This window comes from Manis javanica, chromosome 1, assembly GCF_040802235.1.
Source record: "Manis javanica isolate MJ-LG chromosome 1, MJ_LKY, whole genome shotgun sequence".
Taxonomy (NCBI): domain Eukaryota; kingdom Metazoa; phylum Chordata; class Mammalia; order Pholidota; family Manidae; genus Manis; species Manis javanica.
The window spans coordinates 41,224,327-41,249,503 of NC_133156.1; the positions used below are offsets into that span (position 1 = coordinate 41,224,327).

At 45.5% G+C, this 25,177-nt stretch overlaps 1 protein-coding gene across 2 annotated transcripts in view; it reads right to left on the reverse strand.

Moving 5' to 3' along the window:
• CCNJL (cyclin J like) overlaps window positions 1–14,491 on the reverse strand; it is a 47,282-nt gene extending 32,791 nt beyond the window's left edge. The window contains exons 1-2 of one of the 2 annotated variants that reach the window (XM_017660124.3): window positions 13,638–14,491; window positions 13,152–13,266 (exon numbers count right to left, since the gene is read on the reverse strand). In XM_017660124.3, coding sequence (XP_017515613.3) covers window positions 13,152–13,266; window positions 13,638–13,873 — 351 coding nt within the window. In that variant the 5' untranslated portion in view covers window positions 13,874–14,491. The remainder of the gene's footprint in view (window positions 1–13,151; window positions 13,267–13,637) is intronic. The other variant, XM_073231676.1, reaches the window with a different exon arrangement.
• Window positions 14,492–25,177: the final 10,686 nt, after the last annotated feature.

Sequence of the window (25,177 nt, forward strand, 5' to 3'; positions counted from 1 at the left end):
CCTAAGAGGGGCTTTCTCTGACCCTCATCATTCTAAATTAGGTCCACCTTGTTCGCTCCCTCAGCATGTTGTTCTTCACCGACAAGTATTTTCTTCTTTTTATGTCTCCTGCTAAACTATAGGTCCAGAGAGTAGGGGCCATCCCCATTTTGCCTGATCCATTTTCCTGGTGCCCAGAATGTGCCTGGTGCAGAGGCAGGTACTCGAAAATATTTGCATGAGTAAAAAAGAATGAAGAGCCATGAATGGCACGGAGGAACCTTAAATGCCTATTACATAGTGAAAGAAGCCAATCTGAAAAGGCTACATACTGTGTGATTCCAACTACAGGGCATTCTGGAAAAGGCATAACTGTGGAGACAGTAAAAAGATCAGTTTGCCGGGAGTGGGGCTGGGGGAGAAAGGGATGAACAGGCCAAGCACAGAAGACTTTTAGGGCAGTGAGACTGTGTGGCGTATGGTCGACACCTGTCATTATACAGTTGTCCAAACCCATAGATGTACATGACCAAGAGTGAGCCCTAATGTGAACTATGGACTTTGTGTGATTAGGGCGTGTCCCTAGGTTCATCCATCGTAACAGATGTCCCACTTGAAGAAGGCTGTTGACAGTGGGGGGGCTGTGCGTGTGTGTGGGCAGAGGGGGCATATGGGAACTCTGTACCTTCTGCTCAATATTGCAGTGAACCTGAAACTGCTCTAATAAATAAAGTCTATTAAAAAAAAGAATGAATATAGTGATATCCCGCCCTATACCAAATACACTCCTCCCCCCACATGTGGGGGAGCAGCTTGGCACAGAAGTCAGGCAGTTCTGGGGTAGAAGCTCAACTCAATCTCAAGGTGAACTACTAGCTTCAGGCATGTGAATTCTGAACCCCAGTGTCCTCATCTGAAAAATGGGGGTGATGCTGCCATACAATGTAGACTTTTGGCAACTTAATAATGCTCAGCAAGCAGTGGTGCATTTTCCTTCAACTTAGGCAATCAAACCTGAGTTGAACTGAGCTTATCTGCTTCTGTCAAAAGCTCTCTGGCCTCTCAAAGGAACCTGTAAGGTGGAATAAAGCTTTCTACTTGAGGCCTTTGCAGGAAAGGAAACCTGCCTCTCCCAAGTCTGTCCTGGCAGAGGCCCCAAGCCAAATGGAATTCGGAGCCCTGAGCTTCAGCTTCTGGCACTCAGAGAAGGGCAATGCTTTGGCAAATGAACAACAATGTGACATACCAGCATGCCTACCCTGTTTAGTCTGAAAGTCCAGCTGATTATTTCCCAACCCAATTACAGGAGAAAGGCTTTCATTACAAGGGCTTTGCTCTAAGGAGCTGCACTCTTGACCTAAGGCAGCTTGACGGCGGCAGCCAGGTTGCATGAAGACAGCTCCTTCTGCTAAGGGGCCTGGATTCCAGAAACAAAAGAGCAGCCTGCACGGGGTGGCTTATAAAGCTCTCCAGGATCAGGCAGGCGCTTGGCAGGACTCGGCAGCCAGCGAGGGCGGAAAGCGGGCAGGAGCCTTGCCAGGCAGGGTGACCTTTGTTTCAGCTGGGCCAGGGGCAACATTGGTGTGGCCAGCAGAAAGGCTGCAGGGAGGGCACAGATGAAGAGCGGCAGGCAGAGGCTTCCTGAAACTCTCCCGGCCAGGCTGCTGGCCCTTTATCACCTGAGCCAGACAGGAGAGCACATGCTCCTCAGGTGAGATGAGCAGATGGGCAGGCGCACAGGGACAGACAGCTACAGCAGAGTTAGCAGGGAAAGCCACCTTACTGCTGCCGTTATCACAGCAGTTTGCTTTTTAAAAATAGTAACAATGGGCTAGGAAAAAAACGATTAGAGATACATCAACACATGAACAGTGGTTATCTCAGAGGGCTGGGGCCCTGTGTGATTTTTACTTTAATGCTTTTCAACATAGAGGATTTTGAAAAAACAGTCAATGAAAAAGTAATGAACTCATAGATGGAGAATAGATTAGTGGCTGCCAGAGGCCCGGGGTGGGTGGTGGGGGTGAATGGGAAAGGGGGGGTCAAGAGGTACAAACCTCCAGATGTAAAGTCAGTCAGTCCTGGGGATGTAAAGTACAGCCTGGTGACTATAGTTAACAATACTGTATTGCGTATTTGAGGTTGCTGAGATAGTGAGTATTGAAAGTTCTCATCCTAAGAAAAAAAATGTAACTGTGTGATGATGGGGGTTAACTAGACTCACTGTGGCGATCATTTTGCAATATATACAAGTATGAATCATTATGCTGTACACTGGAAATGAATGTATGTCAAAAAAAGATTGAAATTTAAAAAAATTCAGTGTATAAACCACTGTATTACTTCAATTACTGTTTCCAGTTTAAAAAAAAAAAAAGGAGAGTAAGGGACCAGACATCCACTGAATTAAGGTGTCTGCTCAAGTTGTACCCCAAGGACTCCCTGGCTTCCTGTATCCTCACTTTGACAAAATCAGCCCTTTAATGATAACATTTCCCAGGCCAGTGCTAGGCTAAATATCCTGCTTTTTCCTCACAAGGCCCTGCCAAGGTCTAAGCAGAAGTACCGATCTTTCTTCTTCCTTTTTATTATGGATTAATTATATGTTCACTGACAAACTCTCAAAAGTAGAAAATAACAAATATCACTTGATAATCCCTTATGCAGAGAAAAGTCCTATTAAGTCTTGCATGCATTCTTCAGATGTTATCCTCTGTGCAAACTTTCACAGAATGGGACCATAACCTACAAGTGTGCCCCACTTCCCCTTCAGACAGCGTGGGAAACAATGTTTGCAACGGTTGCTTCGTGCTTTTCTGTAAGGCTGTGCTGTGACTTCAGCAGACCCGCTCTGGACATGTGGGCCACTTTTCTTCCTTGTGGTCTCTGCTCTGCTCCCGCATCCACCGGGCCTTCCCTAGCCGCCCTCCTGTGCATTCCCAGTCGACAGTTCTTACTGACTGAAGGGTTTGCTTGTTTACTAACTGTCCTCCTTCTGCACCCACTGCCCCCTCCCTGTGATCTCCATGAGGGAAGGAGCCACTTCTCTCAGCTCTTGGCTGCACCCCTGGCACCTGGCATAGTTAGGGATAATGAGCATCTGCTGGGTGAGTGAATGAACGCATGGATAAATGAAGGGAGTTGGGGGGGTGGTTTTCTGATGCACACAGGTGTGACCTGAGCAAACACCACTGGGAAGTCCTCCATCCACCTGTGGCCTTCTCTGCCCTCCCTCCCCTGCCAAGTCTCCCTTACCTAGCCCTGCAGCCTTCCCTGCAGAAACCCCAGGGTGACATGGGAGCAGAGTTCTGGAGGAAGGTCAGGTCAGGGTGTCAGGTTTGAGTCCTTCAGAAATGACTCCCCTTGCTGACTGATAGCTCTGCCTGGGGGGTTCCAAAGCAGAAAGGATTATCCATGAGGGACAATGATCTGAGAGAGGCCCAGGACAAGTGATGTACAACCCACAGAAGCCCGAAATTGAGCTATATACAGAGGAGCGGGCCGCTGGGACAGGCTGCCAGGCATTCCACGCATGTCTGGTCTCCACTGACTCCACACCTGTGCTGGGCTCACAGGTGCCTGGGAGATGCATAAGGCCAGCCTGAAGTGCAGTTAAAACAGAGCCTGAGCCCAGCAAAGACTGCTGGGCAGAGAGCCTGGCCTGCCACTGTTGCAGGATAACGGGGAGAAAATTCAGCATGTGTTCTTCGCACAGGCTCTGTAGGCAATTGGAGGCTAACCTCAGAGGATTCTGAAGGTAAAGTTCAGCCAGTCATACTGGTTTCTCATATTAGGGGAGAAGGTAAGTCTTCATTTTAACCCTTGGTATTGTGCACTGTGTGATTTTTCTAATTGCCTCCTGGTTTTACTTCTCATTATTAACCCACTCTTCCTTCAGATCTCAGCTTAGAAGTCACTTCTGATAAGTGTTCCCTGGTCCCAAGTCCCTGTCAGATACTGGTCATCCATTCATTCATCCAGCCATCCATTCGTTTAGTTTTGCTGTCCTTCCTTACCCCTCGACTGGGTTTATCTTGTTCAGCTCTGGAACCCCAACACCCGACACAAAAGAGGCATTCCATATATCCCCAAACCTCCACATTTGGGGAATGGCAAATACTCGAAGTGAAAAGGTAAACAAAAAAGGATTTGCTCCTAGTCTTAGGTTGAACAAAACTATTCACATAGTGAGCAATTCCAAATGCCTGTGAAGACCAGAGGGGAGGTACAAGAAACTGGGGATGCTGAGTTCCAGGGGAAAGAGCAAGTCTGTCCTTGCCTTGGGGTGGCATGTGCCTTAGTCTACCCAACAGCAACGAGGCTTTCCAAGGAGAAAGCAGGTCAGCATTTACAGAGAACAGGGAGCATCAGGAATTATCAGTTATACACTCTATACTCAGTCATTTCAAAGGCAATGTTTCCCAGTGTGTTCCATGACGCCCCAGTCCCAAGATACGCTCCCTTAAGGGAAGGATTCTATGGTCATTGGTTTGGGAAATACTGCACACTACACTGCTTCTTCCTATTACCTAGTTAGAGGCCTTTGTCTTGCCAGTGGGTTTCAGCCCCAGGCATGTTCGCTATGCATTCAGTGTGACCAACGAAAATGACCGCAAAACATTCTTGGGGTGAAAGGGTTATACTCAACTTTATTTCCATGTGGCAGGTCAGTCACTAAAATCCCGTTCACTCAGAGCGAGTCTGCATGCAGCAAGACAGTCTCTGCCTCTAGGCCCCTCTGTCTGCACAGCCATCCTCTGGGCCCCTCTGTCTGCACAGTCAGCCCGCAAAGCCATCTTCTGGGCTTCTGTCCTCGGCGCTGCCACCACTCCAGCCTCTGCTCTGCTCTCCTGGAGCCTTGCAGCCCTGCCATCGTGTCACACCCAGAGCACGGGGCAGAGCTCTTTATATAGAGTCAATAGCCATGTATTGCCCACAGGTGTGCAGTGAACTAGTCAACCAGGGCCAGGTGAGAATACTGGCCACAGGAACTCTAATTTTATCCACACCCTGAAACATGTTCAGGAAAAATCTCACAGTTTGGGGAAACTCTTAAGTTAAATTTCTTTATCCACAGGCCACTACCACCCCTTTCCAGGGGGCAGAGTAACAACATTCCTGTTCTAGGAAATGGTGCTTTAAGGTGCTGGCAGTCGGGCACTGGTGCATTGGGGAAAATTAAACCCCAGGACACCTGCAAGGTGAAACTGTTGAAAATCTCTGGCTCAGTGCCAGAATAATTTGATGATTCTAGTTGAGGGGGATTTTCTGGAAAGCTTGCTGAAATTAAATACCATAGCTCTCACCTGCAGAGTTGCCCTGGTAAATAAGAATTTCTACATGGCCGTGATATTAGGAGCCTTGGAGAGGTGCAAGAGGCTGCAGATGCCAGCTCACAGAAGCCCCAGGTAGCCATGTGCTGGGTCCCTGTCCCAGGGAGTCCAGGCACTGGGCCCAAGGTGTATTCCTGCCACCCTTGCCCCATCTCATATATATATGTGAGTATATACATATACAGGGGTATGTATACACACATACACATACATGCATTTGTAATTTTGGCAGCCCCCAATCCTCCACAAACATGGGCCTGGTTCCTCCTTGGAAACCTTCTGTTGCTATTGGGTAAACTGAGGCACATGCCACCCCTAGGCAAGGACAGAGCTCTTTCCCCTGGAATTCAGCTCCCTGAGCTTCCTGTACCTTCCCTCTCATCTTCATGAGTATTTGGAATTGTTCATTATGATCAGTAGTTTTATACAAATTCCACTTTACATATATGAATCATATATAACTTGAAAGCTTATATATACACACATACACATATACATACATACATACATACATGTCTGTGTGTATTTGATATATCAGACATTGGGTTCCATACATTTTGTTCTCTCATCCTTCACAAGGATGGCTCAGACATATCAGTAGTCCAAACAAGGATGGCTCAGAGAGACTGAGTATCCTGCTTAAGGTCCCTCAGTTAATAAATGATGGATCTGAATCTGAGCTTTCTGATTCTGTGTTCTTAACTCTATGTTTTAGGGCCTCCACAGGATAGTATAGGTTTGTGTTTTCCTCCCAAAATAATGTTATAGTAAACCAATTATAAAAGATCTGATCACTATAGAAATTTTAGAAAATACAGACGATACAGAGAAAATTAAAGTCACCAGCAATTCCACCACCAGGAGACAAGAGCAAGTTATGTGCCTATACCACTACCTGACCTCCCTGTCTGGTTTCTCTGCACAGGCACAACCCTACTTCTCTCTCCCATGGGACCATCACCGCACTGACAGCTGTAACTCAGTGTAGGCTCTCCATCCCAATGCCCACCCTGTGCAGGTGGGCCTGGGAAGCCATGCTGCCACTGGTACTTGTGGATAAAATGAGAGTTCCTGTGGCCAGGATTCTCACCTGGCCCTGGCTGACTAGCTCACTGCACACCTGTGGGCAATACATGGCTGTTGACTCTATAAAAAGAGCTCCACCCACTGGGTGGGCACAACACGGTGGCAGGACTGCAAGGCTGCAGGAGAGCAGAGCAGAGGCTGGAGTGGTGGCAGCGCCGAGGACAGCGGCCCGGAGGACGGTTGTGCGGGATGACTGTGCAGAGAGGCCTGGAGGATGGCTGTGCGGACAGAGGGGCCCAGAGGCAGAGACCGGCTTGCTGCATGCAGACTTGCTCTGAGTGATCAGGAGTCTAGTGACTGACCTGCCACCTGGAAATAAAGTTGGGTATAACCCTTTCACCCCAAGAACGTTTTGATGTCAATTTCTTTGGTCACATTGAATCCATAGCGAACTTGCCCGGGGCTGAACCCATTGGCAAGACAGTGCTGGTACCCAGGGAACCAAGCTCAGGTGAGCAGTGCCTAGGCCACACTGGTGGCGAATCCTGAACCTGGACATCAGAGTCGCTGGGTGGGCCTGGTGAGGCACTGCTCCGAGTGTGACAACTGCCTTATCAGCAGTCAAGGTACAGAGCAGGCTGGAGCTGCCCTCCCATACCAGCCACTGGAAGAAACCACTGTGCATCTCTCCCCACCCCATGCTTCCCACCAGGCTCACTCCTGGAGCTGCCAACTGCTACCTCCCTAGAGAGGCTAGGCCTCTGGGCACTGGGCCAGCTGGTTGGGAAACAGCTCAAGGGGTCATGTCAGCTTGAGAACAAAGAGTAGCAAGACATGAAGAAACACAATGTGAAACTAAGGTGACCAACAGGAAGTGGAGACTTGCAAATTGAAAGGGAAAAAGAAAGGGGAGGGGGTAGGTTGGTTCTTCAGAGGCCTCAGTAGGCCCTGGGTACCACTGACCTGGGAGGCTGTGCGAGACTGGAGGATCGCCCTCCTCCCCCTCCCCACCCCGATTGCTTCATAAAGCCCAAGGGGCATTTTCAGTAAAGAAGCAACACGTCTGCGGGAAATCCATTTCAACATTCTCAAGAGGGTGGCTTGCAGCACGTGCTGCCCGGAAAGCCTGACATCCACCTGCTCACGTGCGGCCCAGAGCTGTCTCCTGGCAGACAGAAAGCTCACTCCAGCCACCACATCTCTTGCTGGCTCCGAAACTCAGCAAATGGCGGGGGGCAGGCAGCTCTGGACACGTCTTCTCATTCCCAGGAGCAGAGACCCTGCCCTTCAGGGCATGCTCTGCCATAGGCCCAGCTACTGCTGATGGGCATCCCATTGAGGCCACAGACATGTCTACCCACCTCTGAGGGTCCCACTCCCACTCAGGGCATGGACCCCTCCTGGCACTCCCACAGACAATACTGCAGGCCTTCTTATAAAACACCTCCACATTCTTCACTTCAGCAGCCTCCAGATATGACCACATCCTCACACTTTCTCAACTTGGGGTGCTCCTCATTCTCCACATCATCTGTTATCTAGGGGCAGGCAGGGGCCAGGAGGCAGCTCCTATGCTGGTTCTCTAACAGGTCCAGTCCTTGGATCTCGCCTCCTTTCCTCCTGGCTCACCATTTCTAAGCTGTGGTCCCAGGAGCTCTCTGCTCTGTGCTCCCATCTCCAATGTCCAGGTACCTTCTGATGGATTCTCCTGGACACCTTGATCTTAACCTGCAGCCCGAAATGGGTCAGTTGGGTAACCAGCACCACTACCCCACAGTCACTCCAGCAGGGACTCCATTCCCTCGCTAATCGACAGTCCAGGGTTTCTGCAACTAACTCTGGCCAGTTGATCACAGGCATTGAAAGCTCCTGGGAAGCTACTGAAAGATGGAGGTTTCTCCCTTACTGAATTGGATATATCTCCCCAAAATTCATGTCTACCAGAACCTCAGGTTGTGACCTGATTTGGAAATAGGCTCTTTACAGATGTAATTAAAATGAGGTCATGTGGATTAGGGTGGGCCTTAATCCAGTGACTGGTGCTCTTGTAAGAAAATAGGCCCACAGACACTCCAAGGAAAGACTAGACGGAGACAAGACACAGGAAGATGGCCATGGACTGGTGCAGCTACAAACCAAGGAACACCAAGGACCACTGGCAACCACCAGATTAGAAGGGGCAGAAGGGTCCTCCCCGATACCTCTGGAGAGAGCAAGGCCCTGCACACATGGTGAGGTTGAACTTCTATCCTTCAGAATTTTGAGGGAATAAAGTCCTGTTGTTTGAAGTCCCCCAGATTAAAGCAGCCCTAGGGATCTACAACCCTTCCCACTTTCTGACTTACTGAATCAAACTTCCAAGTGACAGAGCTGGGCACCTATCCATGCTTTACAAAGCAGAGCCTGAGGCTCAGCTATAAGCTCCACGAAAGTAGAGCACTTTGTTTTGCTATCCGCTGTGGCTAGCAGTGCTTGGCACAGGGTCAGCTGCTAAACATCTGTTGAGTGGGAGAATGAACGTGCACTGATGTTCAAGGATATTTTACTTGTCCTTGTTTTTCAAAAAGCAACTTTAATAATCAAATGAGAGGATGTGCATCAAGAACTTAATAGTGTCTAGCATATTATAGCTGTGCAATAAATATCAACTCCCTTAACTTGGTGGGCACTGGGAATTTTTAAAGAGTATGTGAAAACTAGCAGTTGCTACTAGGAGCTTTCTAAGAGCAATGTTCACTGTGAAGAAGATCAGTCATGCTCAGCAACAGAAAATCACTTTGTTCCAACTAGTAAGAAACTTGAAATCTTTCACTCATTTTGTTAACTGGTACTTTTGACCCTATTTCCTAAAGCTCTCAAGGCTTCCCACTTCCTGCCCTGGTTCAGATGCCATCGCTGTGGATCACTGCCAACATCCAGTGTCCAAGGTCAAGGCCACTCTCCAGTGATCCAGCACTCCCCTCTCGAGCTCTCCATGTGCTCTCATGTGAGTGTAAACGCCTAGGGAGACCTGCACCCCCAGAGCCAGTGCTGTTGGTCCCATTCCCTCTCCTCCCTCGCCAGAACACCACTGGCAGGTCACTGACGGCGACTGTCACACTGCCCTGGGTCGTGGTAGATGAACTTCCTCCACAAGCTTCTACTTATCCTTTGAACCTAGATCAAACACCTCTTCTTTGAAGCTTCCCACACCTCCTTAGGCAACGGGATATCACCGCTGGTGCAGGGGTTAAGAGTGTGAGCTTTGGAGCCAGGTTTCCTGGCTTCGAATACTGGCTCTGCCATCGAGGTGCATGGCCTTCGGTAGTTATTTAAGTTATTTCACTTTCTAAACGTTTAGATGGGACTTTAGCATGTCCCATCTGTAAAATGGGGCTAATTATAGGACCTACTAGAGGGGGCTGCCTGAGGACTTGACAATGCAAAGGAATGTTGCCAAGCAAGAACCCATTAATGTGGACAATCATTCCTAATGATAAGGTCCCCCTGGGGGGAGGGGTCAGGTCCATGGCCTCTCCCGGCAGAGCATCCTGTGGGTATGCAGGCTCTACATGGGGCGCAGTAAATGACCTATTCCTTTCTTATAAGGATTACCTGTGACACCTATGAACCCCTTGCAGGGTGGTCACAAACCCCAAGCCTTATCCTGATCACACAAGGGGCTGTCGGTCTTATATGCAGCAATCTAAAGTGGAAAGACATGCTACCTGTCATGTACCTACCATGCATCGTGCACAGTTCTTAGGGTCTCTCACTTACTCCTGACATTCAAATACAACAACCCCCATTTCCAGAAGAGAAAATTAATGAAGACTCTTTCTTCTCATCAGTCCACACAGATCGCAGAGGCTCTGTTCTGGATCCTGAGGCTCAGCACTGAATGGGACAAAGGCAGGCCTATTCTTGTGGAGCACATATTCTAGTGTGGGGGACTAGAGAGTAACTAGTCAGCAAATAATTCCAGATACTAGTAAACATAAAATAAAACAGGAAGATCTGATAGAGTGACATGGAGAAACCATAACAAAGAAGAGTAGATTCTGAATATAAGAACAGCCAGTGCAAAAGCCCTGAGACACAAATGAGCTTAACTTATTCAAGGAAGAGAAAGGTCAATGTGGGAAGGGGTAGGAGACAAGTCAGGGGGACAGGCCAGGGCCTGAATGTGTCAGGTATTACAGGCAGTGGTTAAGGACTGGGAATTTTATTTTAAGTGCAATGAGATGACACTGGAGGTCTATAAGCAAGGAAGTAACATGATCTAAGTTCTGGCTGTTGTGGCAAGAACTGGTGATGGGGACCAGGTTTAAAGAGGTTTAGAGGTTAAGTAAGCTGCTCAGGGTCTCACCATCATTACTAGTTTGCACCTAACTCCAAGGTACATTTCCACAGTGTCCCATTTTGCACACTATGGTATAATGCTATTCTGGAATCTCACATCGGACAAAGTGGGACTTCCACTGACTCCACAATCCCAGCTTTGCTTCTTGCGTTGGTCAAGTGGTAACTGCTCCTGATTCTGTGACAACAATTTCACAGCATGTACAGAAACAGGCTTTGTATTCATCTGGCAACATTCAGCAAACAGTGAGTGTCTCCTGTGTGCCAGACACCTGTAAGGTTGTTGTACAGTTTTAGGAATGTATGATTAGAGTAGATGTTCAATAAAAATGACTGTCTGGGGAAAAAAGGGCCAGCTCTAATTCCTCAAGAAAAGGTGAGCTAGTCTTCACTTTCCCTGCAAACTCTCCATTAAGCCAAATCTTCTGGAGAGCAACTATTTCTTTGAACAGGGAGAGGAAATAAAGGAGAAACAGACTGGGGAGGTGGGACATTGTAACCCAAAGAACTCGGGGTTTGCCCTAATAAAACTAGCTTCAAGTCATGGGTGACCCTGAGCATCAACCCCTGAGTGAATTTTCTATTTCTAACCTGTAAAACCTTGATAAATCTGTCCTCCCTCCTAGGTGGGCAGCCCAATAGGGAACTGATATGGCATCAGGGCATGGGTAAGGCACAGCTAATGGGGGAACTGCCTGCCCTGTTCCTTTGGGTGGCTGGAGGAAAGTTTAAAATATGCTCACTTATATATAAAACATTGGGAATTCTCAGGCAACTGAGCGGGTTGAGATTATACTGCTCTCAGAAATCTTCTTGCTGGAAAGGGGCAAATGAGGTCAAAGCCATTCCTTCCAAGCTATGAGCAGAACTAACCACCACTTAAACCTACGGTAAACAAGGAAGCCCAATTTCCATGGCAGCCCTCACTAATTCATTTAACTACCACCTTCTAGAGAGGACCAAGGCCATCCTGCTTCGTCTCCATCCCACTATTCCTGCTTTTCAATTGAACCACCAAGACCTAGACTTCTTTCTAGCCACCCAGACTGTGCTGCGCCTTGGCCATTCTGCTCCAGGGAGAAGACCAGGGGCAGCAGAGGACAGGGACAGCCTGAGCAAGCAGCACAAGACATAGACAGACAAGTACCTACAGGAAAAAAGAAAAAAATTAATTTGGCTGAAAGACAGCTACTCCTTGATGAATAAAAAACCCAGAAGAGCTGGTGACTTTTTAAGCAGAACTCCTTGGACACTAGTACAAATATCCTGGATGTATGGACCCGGGTACCCCACTAGGAAGAACTCCCCCACCTCCACTGTGTTGAGTAGTATCCCCCCAACATTTATGTCTACCCAGAACCTCAGAATGTGACCTTCTTTGCAAATAGGGTCTTTCAGATGTAATAGTTAAAATGAGGTCATCCGATTACAGGTAACCCTATTCCAGTGACTGGTATCCTTATAAGGAAGGAAAATAGACACAGACATACAGATAGAAGCTCATGTGACAACAGTCTTAGGTTGGAGTGATGCATCTACAAGCCAAAAAACTCTTGAGGATTAAAATGGCCTAACCAACATCTGGCTTCAGACTTCTAGCCTCCAAGAACTGTGAGAACACATCTCTAATGTTTTAAGCCCATGGTTTGTGGTACTTTGTCATGGCAGCCCTAGGAAACCTATACACGCCTCTATTGAACTCCCCATACCACCCTTCCCAGTCGCAGCCCAGAGGCAGGAGGCAAGACCCAAAGGCCAAGCCTCGGGCCCCCTGGACTTGGGTATTCCCTGTCCCCCAGTACCTCCCTCCCAGGTGAGGGGAGTGCAGACATCACATTTCAGCCACTCCCAGGGGCAAAGTGGCAGAGGAGTGTCTCTTTTCCCCCCACATCCTCCTAGTTTTGTAGTCTCTCATTTAGACTGGTGTTTCTTAAATTGTATCGGTCTCATTCCAGAGATATTTTTGGAAGGGTAGGGGCACAACCATATATACCTTATCCTGTCTTTTACCTAATATTTATATCAAGTCATGACTTCTACTATCTTAAAAGGAATTGCTATATCGTTACAATCAATGTAAAATCAGCATGATTTATCCTACACGTGCTAAACATTTTTTAATTGTAAATAAAATAAACACACAATTTTTTTTGCATCCATTCATGTACATTTAAAATAACCTCGGGTGGCAGTGCCATGAGAAGAAATACCGCCTAAAAGACTAGTGACTAATCTTCCCTTTAGATGTCTGGGAGCTCTGGGCTCCTTTTCAATTTCAACGAGTTTAAGCCCTCCAATCTCCCTCCACCCTCATCCTCCCCACACACTGCGGTAGAAGGCTAGAGGCAGGAGGAAAGCAAAACACCAGGAGTTCCGAGTACCTACGGGGGGCGACCTGAGGACACCGAGCCGACAGCCAAAGGGACTTTAAATACCCAGTCCTGCGATTGACAAGGGCGGGGAGGAACTGACCTTCTCGCGCAGGGTGGAGTGGACGTCCGATGCGACGCGCCCTTCCCACCACGGCTCATCCATCATCGGGTATGCAGCGCCGCAATCCGAGGCTACCGGGCTCTCAGGGCGCACCCTGCGTGGACACGCGCAACTTCAGCAGCCGCAGCGCGCCCCCGGGATCCTATCTGTGCTCATTCCCGGCCGGGGAGCTGGCCGGACGCCCCCCACTTCCCCGCTCAGCGGAGGTGGCGGTCACCTCCCGACCCGAGAAGGTTGCGTTGCCCTCTGCCCGCGGGACCCGGGGCGACCTAAGAGCTGTGCAACAACTTGCAGACTTTTTATCTTCTCTTTTGCAAAAGTTACAGAGAAAGTTGTCTACTCCGCTGGCTCGCCTGAGGCTGCGGCTCCGGCAGCAGCCACCGGCTGGCGGTCCCCAACTCCTCCCCCGCCACCCAGCCTTTGTCCTGCTCCCACATCCTGCCCTCGAGCCGGGGGGAAACTCACCCATTCCTGTCCGGGGTGGGGGCTGCGGGCGCCAGGCCCCTCCCAGGGCCGAGCCGGCGCTGCCCTCGGGTGCCTGCACGCGGTTGGTCTCCACCGCCGCCTGCGCAGCCCCGCTCGTCCCGGCCGCCGCCGCGCCCCTGTGAGCGTCCGGGTCCCGCTGCGGCTCGCAGCCTCCCGGCCACCGGGGGCCTTCCTCCTTCCCTCGCTGGGGGAATTGGGGGCCGGGCCTCGCGCATGCGCCGCCGGCCCCCACACCCCGTGGGGCGGGGGGCTGGGAATTAGAGTCTTTCTTTCTCCGGCGCTGGCGCGGCTTCCTGCCCGCCCTCCTCACTCGCCTGGGTGGAAAGCTTCCTGTCACCTTCGCGGGGGCGCAGGGACCGCACGCCACCTGCGCGCACCACGCATGAAACGCGCGGGCAGGATGCCTCCTCAAAGTTCTGTCTCCCGCGTGCGTTGCTCTAGCGGACCTTCGGACGGTTCCACCTGCTTTTTTTTCTTTCTTCCTTTTTTTTTTTTTACCACCCTTTTAAGCTTGCCCTGCGATGGGGAGGTAGACTTTCAAACGGACAATTCCCACGAAAGCTCGAGAAAAGCCACTCTTGATTATCCACGTGACCCTAATTCTAAAGGAGTCTCAGTAAATCAATTAGCGTTTACTTTGCTCCTGCTAAGTACAGATGTACACCTCCTTACGCTGGAGGAAATCCAGTCTTTTGGACGGTCCGGTGGATGGAAAGTATTGTCTTTTAATTCAGTTGATTGTTTTGGGAAAGGCACTCCCTTGAATCAGCTCATCTTTTGACACAGCATTGGGCTGTCTTGGTTGATAGTTTCTTGTGATACATCTGGAGATTCACAGACCTGTTTAAAATACGCCTACCAACTGGGTGATTTTTGCCAAGTTCCTCAGACTCTCTAAGCACGGAAACTCTCATGTGTAAACTGGAAATAAAAATGGCACCAACCTGCTGGAGATATTCCATCATTAAATAAAATAATTTGTGTAAAGGGTAATCGCCATGCCAGGTGTAAAATGAACACTCAATAGCCACTACTAAAGAGTTTTTGGTTTCTGACTAGTTTCCTGTAAGCAAATACCCACCTGGCAAAAAAATTTTAAATGACCTTTGATAAGCTTCAATTTGAACTCACAGAGCAGTTTTAATGTAAAATAAAAATCATGAACTCTAGTAAAAGTGTAAAACACCTAGAAATAAAATGTAATTGAAGACATTATAAAAGTTGAAACACAAGAGAGGCTTGAAGAAATAAAAAGATGAAAATACCAGCTTTATCCAAATATCCCTTTTAATATAATTCCAACGATTGTGGGTAAGTGAGGATGGGGGAGGATGGCACTTAACACTTTTTCTAACACTCAAGTGGAAGAATATCTGTGAGAAAAGTTAGGATTCTTATATTTTTTAAATGGTAGGATATACCTATATTCAAATCTGAAAACAGTGTAAATGTAACTGTAATGAAAGTTGTCATGTTGATACAAGAATGGATGGATAAGCATCAATGGATAACTGAAAGTCTAAAAACATAATCAATATACTTAAAAATTAATCATATGATGAATGGGCATTTCAACTTCTGTGGGGAAAAGGATAAGTTCTTCAATAAATTAGCAGGAAAATTAGTTAATCTGAGGGAAAAAAACCAAACTAGGGATTTACTTAAGCTATCACCAAAATAAATAAAAGAACCTGTCAAATGACAAAACTATAACAATTTAGCAATGAGTTTGATGTCCTTTATTCAAGAGAAAACAATCCATGGATTCGGGCAGTGCCGTGCCTCTCAGGCAGTGAGACACTCTTTCCAGAGGATCTGGGACAAGAGTGAGTTTCATAGAGCATTTCAGGAGGCAATGCAGAAACAGGGCATGATTGGCTGGGAGGTGAAGGATTTACAAATAAGGCAAGCAGGTCCTGTTTCCTAAGGTTGTAACGTAAACTGTTGGAGACTTGTGACTGGTGTATGTTAGGCTTTTTGACAGTATTTTCTGAGAAGTGCAGGCTGACTTTAGATTAGAGTTCGATTTGTGACCTGGGCTGGGCCACTATGGTGGCCTCCACTTTGTGGGTCCCTATGTATGAATAACTTTATCAAACACAATGAACAACAAACAGTAACAACAAAATCACAAGGAATTAAAAGAAGACAGATGAATTGTTTCAGAGAAGGCCCAGATATTAAGGCACAGGAAGAAACCAAAAGCAAGGAGGAACATACATGTTTGAAAAAATAATGCAAGACATACATATTAAATTTCACCATAAAGGCAAATGGTGAACTGCAGATATTTTTAACAAATGTGTCAAAAGTTTGATTTTATTATATAGACTCCTTACAGAACATTAATACCCAAAATCTTGAAATGGAAGAACAGACATGTGATGAAAGAACAAATTCAAATGGACAAATATCGTTTTTTAACTGCTCATGCTCTCTTGCAAAGACATGAACATTTTTTTAGAAATAGTAGAATATATCTTTATCAAGGAATTTAAAAAACATAATATGCAGAGTTGACAAATACAGTGATACAGTGTAGGTGGGAATAGAAATTAATACTATGTTTCTGAAAGATAATATAACTCAATACATTAAAAAATGTATCATTTGATCCCCTATTCCACTTCTGGAAATTTATTTTTAAAAAATTAGCAGATGAATACAAATATTTACCTACAGGGGGTTTCATCACAATGCCTTGTTTTTTGGGGGGCTATCATTAATCTATAATTACAGGAGGAACATTATGTTTACTAGACTTCCCCCATCACCAAGTCCCCCCCTCATACCCCATTACAGTCACTGTCCATCAGCGTAGTAAGATGCTATGGAGTCACTACTTGTCTTCTCTGTGTTGTACAGCCCTCCCTGTCCCCCCTCTACATTATGTCTACTAACAGTAATGCCCCCCTTTTTTTCCCCTTTGTCCCTTCCTTGTTACCCACCCTCCCCATTCCCTTTCCCTTTGGTAACAGTCCATTCTTGGGTTCTGTGAGTCTGCTGCTGTTTTGTTCCTTAAGTTTTTTTATTTGTTCTTATTCTCCACAGGTGAGTGAAACACAATGCTTTTTAAAATTACAGTTGACCGTTGGATAACACATGGGTTAGGGATGCTGAACCACTGCACAGTTGAAAATCCCTGTATAACTTTTGACTCCCTCAGAACCTAACTGCTAATAGCCTACTGTTGACCAGAAGTCTTACCTATAACATAGACAGTTGATTGACACAGACTTTGTATGTTATATGTAGTACATACTGTATTATTACAATTCAGAAAGTTAGAGAAAAAATTATTAAGGAAACCATAAGGAAGAGAAAATACATTTACTGTACTATACAATATTTATTGAAAAAAATCCATGTGTAAGTGGAGCCATGCAATTCAAGCCTGTTGTTCAAGGGTCAACTGCACAGTAAACTGTTAGAACAGACACTGGTTGAATAATGATTTGGCTCTTAGAAAACATTTCTTAAGAGACTAATGACTTGGGAAATGTTCACAGTTTATTAAGTGAAAAAGGAAATTAAAGTATGAGCCCAATTATGCTACATTCACACACACACACACACACACACACACACGAAATGGAAGAATATCTTCAAAAATATTAGCTGTTAATCAGAGTTGTAGGATTATGAGACATTTTATTTTACTTTTTATTCTACTATATCTGTATTTTCTAATTTTTCTACAGTATGCATTACTTTCATAATCAGAAAAAAGGGTGAATGTTATTTTTAAATTATCACATGATACCCTTACTTCCACTGAATACCAACTCACAGTAGTGTTTCATTTTGTTCTTTGTTTTTCAGAGTAGCAGTATTTCTTTCTCAATCTTTCTATGCAGAGTACACCAGAAGAAGAAAGGCCTTCATTATTCACTAATTTGGAGTCCTCTTTTCCTAACTTTAGCCCACACTTATCAGGTGAGAGAAGGAGGCAGAAACTTTGGGCTTTTCTCCAGGAGCTATTTTAAGAGGATTCTAAACATCATTCCTGCTCTGCAGTCCTGTGCATATCATTCTCAGGAGTCTCTCCTTTTCCCAGTATCTCTGAAGAATAACAATACATTGCACTGATGGTTTCGGTGGTGAGTCGCTGTCCCCAGGTAGAATGGTGTCCAGTTCTTAGCAGGAGTGGCTTCCTCTGGTGGACAGAAGGGGAACAATGCAGCCAGAGCTACTTCCCCCAACCAATACATCCCTGAGATGTATACACTATAAGCCAAGCCTAGTATGCTACAGTACCACAAGCCAAAAAGGATTCATTCATTCATGCATTCAAAAACTAAGACTTTACTAGGTGCTTACTATGAGCCAGTTACCATCCTCCCATCCCCAACTGCTGAAGCTCACAGGGTGGGAACCAAAGATTTAGATCCAGACCATCCTACCTACCTACAACTTTCCCATGTACAAAAATGAGAAAAAAATTTTTTTCTCTGACTGCTCCAATCTTCATCAGAGGACATATCAACCTAACATCACTGATTACTCACTTTAACTTTCCTTTCTCTTTTTTAGATGATACAGGCTCTCAATTACAAATATACATGATGAAATGTGTATGTTCCTGCCCTGGGCCTAGACATCTTTCTCCTTCCCAGGGATAACCAGCACCTTCTGTTTCCTCCTAGAAGTGATCCATGCATTTACCAAGTAGACATCCATGCCATTTTTGACTTTTACACAAATGATAGCATGAAGGCTTCTTTACTACTTTTGTCTACCTCCTCTGAGTCTTGCTTTTCCCTTGTAGTTGTTTCATGAAAATGCCTGCAGAGCTGCCTGGTTATCCCATGGTCCAGATCCATCATGATACATGTAATCGATTTTGCTGGACATTTTGATAGTTTCCAGCCTTTGGCTTCCATAACCACATTGCAGTGAGTATCCCGGGTGGCAGGGGGGTCAGTGATATAAATTCTTTGAGCACTCAGCTTCACAGGGGAGGTTGAGGATATATACTTTGAGTACTGTTTCCTTAGGGCCTTAATGGTTTGCATTGCATCATTTAGGACCCAAAGCATGAAGCTGGCTCTGTTTTAGGGACAGGAAGAAGACATCTGGTCCATCAACTTTGAGACAGAAGCCTTCTTTACTACTTTTTCTTTAACCAAAACCAAACCAGCTCCTTTACACTGTTTCTAACTGTGTGCTCTACATAGTCAAAAGAACATTGGCAAAATCTTTATGATCCTTGACTAGAAATTCTTGAGATAATAACTCTATAGATTAGGTCTGAGAAACAGATAGGAGGAATAAAAAAGCAGCACTTGGCAAACGAAACTCAAAGCCTAAGGCATTTATAAAGCTGGCCTGTCTTACCTTTCTTAATCATAATAATAATAAAAGAAAGACAGAAGATCAGAAAAGGAATAAGTAAAAAATAAATCTCTTTTTCACTGGGGCCCATTCACAGATGTGTGACCTATGCAGTTGCATAGGCCCGTGCTGAGAAGGGCCCTGTGCTTGGTTTAATACTTTACTGTCCCCACTTGAAATTCTCAAGAATTCTGTCTTTGAAACCATCTTTTGTAATCGAGGTCTAAGAGGACAGTGGAGCACGTACATGAGCAGAGGAGAGTTACAGAGGAGGTGTGTGCCATTCCTTGCTGTGCCTGGAACACAGAACAGTGGTAGGCCTACGAGGCGTGGGGGTTCTCAGCGACAACCTTGAGAGGAAATGCTTTCCACTTGAGCCACAACTTGCTTTGAAAGAAGGCGAGTCAGTTTCCTAGAGCTGCTATAACAAAGTACCACAAACTGGGTGACTTGAAACAACAGAATTTATTCTTTCCAGTTCTGGAGACCATACTTCTGAAATCAAAGTATTAGCAGGCCTGTGCTCTGCCAGGAAGTAGAATCCTTCCTTGCCTCTTCCCTGCTTCTGGTGGTGGCACTTAACTTTGTGCTCCTTGCCTTGCAGGTGCATGACTGCGATCTGCCTGCATCCTTACAATTTTCTTAAAAAGTACACAGCCAGTGATACAGGGATAGGCACCCACCCTTTTCCAGTACAATCTCGTTTTAACTAATTATATCTGGAGTGACCATATTTCCAAGTAAGGTCACTTTCTGACATAGTGTTAGGATTTCAACATATCTTGTTGGAGGGACGCAGCTCAGTCCATAACAGAAGAGGACAGCATTCTGAGAAACATGAATGACCAAGAAACCCTATCATATCCTTTTTATACTGGTGTGGCTTGCTTATATTAGGCAAGTGTGTATTAAAACATGGAAGGAAAGGAAAAGATGGGGCAGCCAGCATTCCTTTCCCTTTCTGCTCTTCCTTACTCATCAGTAAGGCACAGTAGACAATATTGATAAGATGTGTGCATCTCAAAAAGTTCCTTGTGGCATTATTCATGATAGTCAAGACACAGGAGCAACCTAAGTAAGTGTCCTTGATGGATGAGTGGATAAATAAATTGTAGTACATACATACAATGGAAAATCATTCAGCCTTAAAGAAGATCCTGCCATATGCGACATTCTATGTATATCAAAACATCATGTTGCATACCTTAAATACACACAGTTTTTATTATAAGACAAAAAACAAGTACACAAAAAGAAATGAAACAGAAACAGTTGAGTTACTATTGTGCAGCATTGGCACTGTTATTATATAAGCTAAATACTTAAGCCCACATGAGCTATGAAATGCGAATTTTGCGATTTCAGGGATCTTGCCTATAAGCTAAATACTCTTATTTTTTGCATTGAAAAGTGGAATTGCACAATATAAAGATGAATGATAAAACTCATGCTAATTTAGCTAATGTTTTTCATTTTTAATTTTCTTTACTTGAAACATAAAATAGCAAATTAAACAGAAAAAATCCTGTGACAAGTTAAGAGATGGCAAAGGAAAGGAAAAAACTTTATATTTTAGTACCTTTTACAGCACGTTTCCCTACTTTTTGAACATGGGGTTGCATCTTTTCATTTTGCACTGGGCCCTGCAAATTGTGTATAGCCCTCTGTGCCCTCTGAACTCTACCTCAGAGAAAACCCATTGCAATGTCTGAATGTTTGTGTCTCACCCCCACACCCTCACCCCTGCCCCAATTCATATGTTGAAATCCTAACACACCAAGGTGATGGTATTAGGAGGTGGGTCCTTTGGGAAGTAAGTAGGTCCTGATGGCTGAGCATTCCAGAATGGATTATGCTTTATGAAGACATGCCTGAGGGATCCTTGGCCCCTTCCACCCTGTCAGGACACAGCAAGAAGATGCTGGCTACGAACCGGAAAAAGGGCTCTCATCACAACACCACCATGCTGGCACCTTGATCCTTGTGTACTCTGTGCCCTGTCTCCAGAACTTGTTAGAAATACACTCCTGTTGTTTATAAGTAGTAGAGTCTGTGGGTATTTTGTTACAGTGGCTCAAAAGGACTAAGACACCCATTTATGTGTCTTTCCAAAGATATTCTTTACCATATTACTGTTAATCTGAACCACCCATCTCCCCACGGGCAATCCTTAGGGCAAAATTTTTCCCATTTTTCTACAACATTACTATTTACCCTCACACTGTTTAGGCTCCTTGAAGACAGCAAGCCTAGTGCCTGATTGAAAGGTAGTCAACACAGATTTACTGAATTAATACATAAATGATGGACATATGGCTAGCAGAGCTAATGGGAGCTTGAAGGGATCACCTGGCTCAGACTTCAGATTGCTAAGGAACTATTGTCTGCATCTGAAAAATGAGACCCAGAAAGTTGAGTGACCACAGACACTTAAGTGCTTCCTTGGGCCTTGTTGTTCCTGTTAGTAAAATGGAGGTGCTACTCTTTCTTTAAAGGCTGTTGTGACTATGAAAAGGAAAAATTTGAGTGGAACCTCACAACGCTGTCTAATATTTGTCATTCATAATAATGACAAAACATGCTGGAACCTTCTAGGTCATTGCTCTTTACAGCCTGAAGCTGTAAACTTCTGAAGCTGATGCTGTGCACACTCTGTAAACTCACTGTGGAGACTTGGATAGCAGCCTTCCTTCCTTGAGCCTCAGTCCCTCCTTCTGTCAAAGGAGGGAATGGCATTAGATCACTGTGGGGACACAAAGCCTGGGACATAAGGGAATCAGGAAGATGCATGAGAGAAGCTTGCTGAATGAAGAAAATTCTCACAGCCCTTCTGGTCTAACTCCCCCCCCCCTCAACTTTGAAAGAGAAATGGGAATAAATATTTTTCTCTGTAAGGAAAACAATAGCACAAGTTTGAGGGCCAATGGCCACCCCAGCTGAGGTGCCAGGGAAGCGTGCTTCCCCCACCTATGGAGTGGTGGGGACTGTGGTGAGCTGGGGAGTTCATGGTGCATCCCAATGAGGAGCCCCCTGCACCCTCTGATTGTTCGTTCCAGCTCCAGAATTTGGACCTGTTATTATTGCCTGATTGTTAGTTTTCAAAAGAAAAAAGAAATCAAAGCATCTCCTGATTTTCAAAATACTGGCTTAAAAAAAAAAAAAGTCATGTGGCCACACCCAGCACCAGCCTTCGTTTGTGAACTCTGGAATAGATGAACTCTGGAATAGGTGTGTGATAAGGAGCCTTCCAGCCCGACTAGGGATCTGTTGGGAACAATTAAGCAAAACCCTAAGAAATTCCCAGACTCCAGGAGAAGGAAATAAAAGCCCCATTAACATCAAAGCCCCTGGGCCTACCAGACCCGCTTCTCTGACAGACAATGACCAGGAAGGAAACTGAGACTGGCCAGTAAAAAGCAACCAGATAAGCTTTTGAGCCCTGCTGATGATGAGACCTTCAAGCTGAGGAGGTCCTGACTGCCAGCAGTATGGTGCTGCTTTCCTTGGGCCATGGGATCCCACAAGGTCACCTTCAATGAGGCGCTTCCAAACTTACAGGTGCACAGAGACGGAAGGTGGAAGAGCAGAGAATTAAGGTAGCAGTTGCTAGTCTGGGGGGCCTGAAGCTGGGAAGGGGTGCTGGGCAATCTTCTATTTTGACATTTTTTGATTGCACAAGTATCAACTGTCCTTGTGACACTATTAAAGCATGATTAAAATATTCTTGAGATGGTGAACACCCCCCGCCCCCCACCTTCTACTGCAACCGAGCAACCATGTGATATCAAAGCGATGGTATCCACGGCTGGGCACATAGACAGCGGTGGGGAGGGGAGACCAGCTTGCAGGCCCCAGGTGGAAGTGGTGGAGGTGAGAGAGGGCCAGGTTCTGAGCAGATTTTGAAGTTAGAGCTGACAGGCTCTGCTGATGTGGGTTGTCAAAGAGGGGGATCAGGAAGACACCAAGATTTTAGTTCTAAGCACCTGAAGGCTGAAGTTCTCTTTACTGAGATGGTGACTTTAATGCCATCACCCAGGACATTTCTGAACTATTGCTCTACCTCCTGCCAGCTCAGTGGTAAAAGTGGGGCTCTGAGTGAGGCTGCCCCAGACTTTAATCTTGTTCTTGCTTCTTTCTAGTTACTGATCTCAGCAAGTTGCTTAACCCAACTTTCCCCATTTGTGAAATGGAGATAATAATAGTATCTCCTGTATAGAGTTATATGAAGATCAAATGATAAAATGGTATGTCCAGGACACTGAATATTGTGAGCTAAAATTACTGTATCATCATTACATTGTAATTGTATGTATATATAGCCTTGTATCCTGCTGCTTCTAAACCCCAAATTATTTTATGAGCATTTTTCACGAGATAACTTAAAAATACCTTTCAAAAATATTTATAATGGCTGCATAATATTCTATCATATAATTAAATCATCATTTATTTAACCAGTTTTTTACTGCTGGATATTTTAAAATATGACTAGGAGTTATGGGTAACTCTTACATTGTTTCTGGTTTGTCTCTGTGCTTTGTAAACAACACTGAGATGAAAATCATAAAAACATGCTTTCTTTATTCTTCTCTAGTTATATCCTGAGGATAGAAAGCTAGAAGTGAAATTGCTCTGATAAATGGTATGAGCAGTTTTAAGGCTTCTGAAATAGCTTATAAATTGAACCCTGGGAAATTTCTACCGAAACACATTCCTGTCAATATAATATTAGAAAGTGCCTGCTTCCCTGGACCCTCACCAAGACTAAGTCACCATTAACAAACAAACAAATAATATATATATTAGATTTTCCCCAAAACTCATTATGAAATTAAATATATGATTTTAGTTCACATTTCTTTTCTGTATGGCAAGCCTGCAGTTTTAAAAATGTGATTATCTGTCATTTGTATTTCTTCTATAAAGTGTCCTTTACCCATCTTTGTGTTGGTATCTTTGTTCAAGCAAGAGCTGCTTACATATTAAAACTAACAAGCTTTGGTCTCTACTCTCTACTGTTTTTTCTGCTGTCTTTAAATTTTACGTTGGGTTTTTATGACTCACAGGACACATGTGGTCAAATGTCTTTTCCCTTCCTGAGAGTATGTACTCCCCAAGCACTTGGGCATGCATGCTCAAATGCTCCTGGGAGCCCCGTTGCAGGGCTACCTCTGCCCTAGCTTGATGAGTGGCCGCGGGCAGGTGGCATCTTCCAGATCGCAGCTTCTGCAACTGTTGATGTGGGGCACCAGTTAGATCTCCGGCTCCAGCCCAGCTCTGCCATTCCATGATTCCAGCTTTAGAGCTAGAAATTTGGCTCTGAGTTCAGAGCTCATTGCAAGAAACTATTACTGCTTATTACAACAGTATGTCTTAGCTCAGGCTACTGTAACAAATTACCAGAGACTGGGTGACTTAGACAGCAAACATTTGTATCTCACAGTTCTGGAGGTTGGATATTTGAGCTCAGGGTGCCAGCATAGCTGGGTTCTTGAGAAAGGATTATCTTCCTCATTTTCAGACAGCCACTTTCTTGCTGTATCTTCAATGTTAGAGAGAGAAAGCTCTGCTCCCTTCATTCTCTTATAAGGGCACCAATTTCGTCTTGGGGGCTCCGCCCCTACGACCTCATTCAAACCTAACTCCTTCCCAAAGACCCTACCTCCAAATACCATCACACCGAGGATTAGGACTCCAACTTCTGAATTTGGAGTGGGGTGGAGAACACAAACACTCAGTCTATGGTGGTATCTAAACTGATCTCCCACTTTTGATCCCTCCAGGCTGCAGTCCTCAGCGGGCACTGCCAACATCAACCAGCCTGAGTACTGCCAACATCAACCAGCGCTGAGTACTGCTCAAGGGCTGTAGATCGGACCCCGCCCCTCTGCGGTCCTGGATCTCCGTCCCTGTTTCCCAGCCTTATTGCCTGCTGATCCCTGTCAAAATGAACCACTGTGGTTCCCCAAATATTTTTCCTCACACCATTGCATTTCTGGGAATGCTCCTACACTGTATATTTTGTATAGAAAAATATTACCTAACTTTTAAACCCCAGCTAGGCACCACCTCTTCCACAAAGCCTTTAGCCACAATTTCCCAATTCAGAGGAAATTTTCTCTTTTGAACGACAGTATTCTTCACATGCCATTTATATTATGGTTGCTGATATTTATATTTTATTT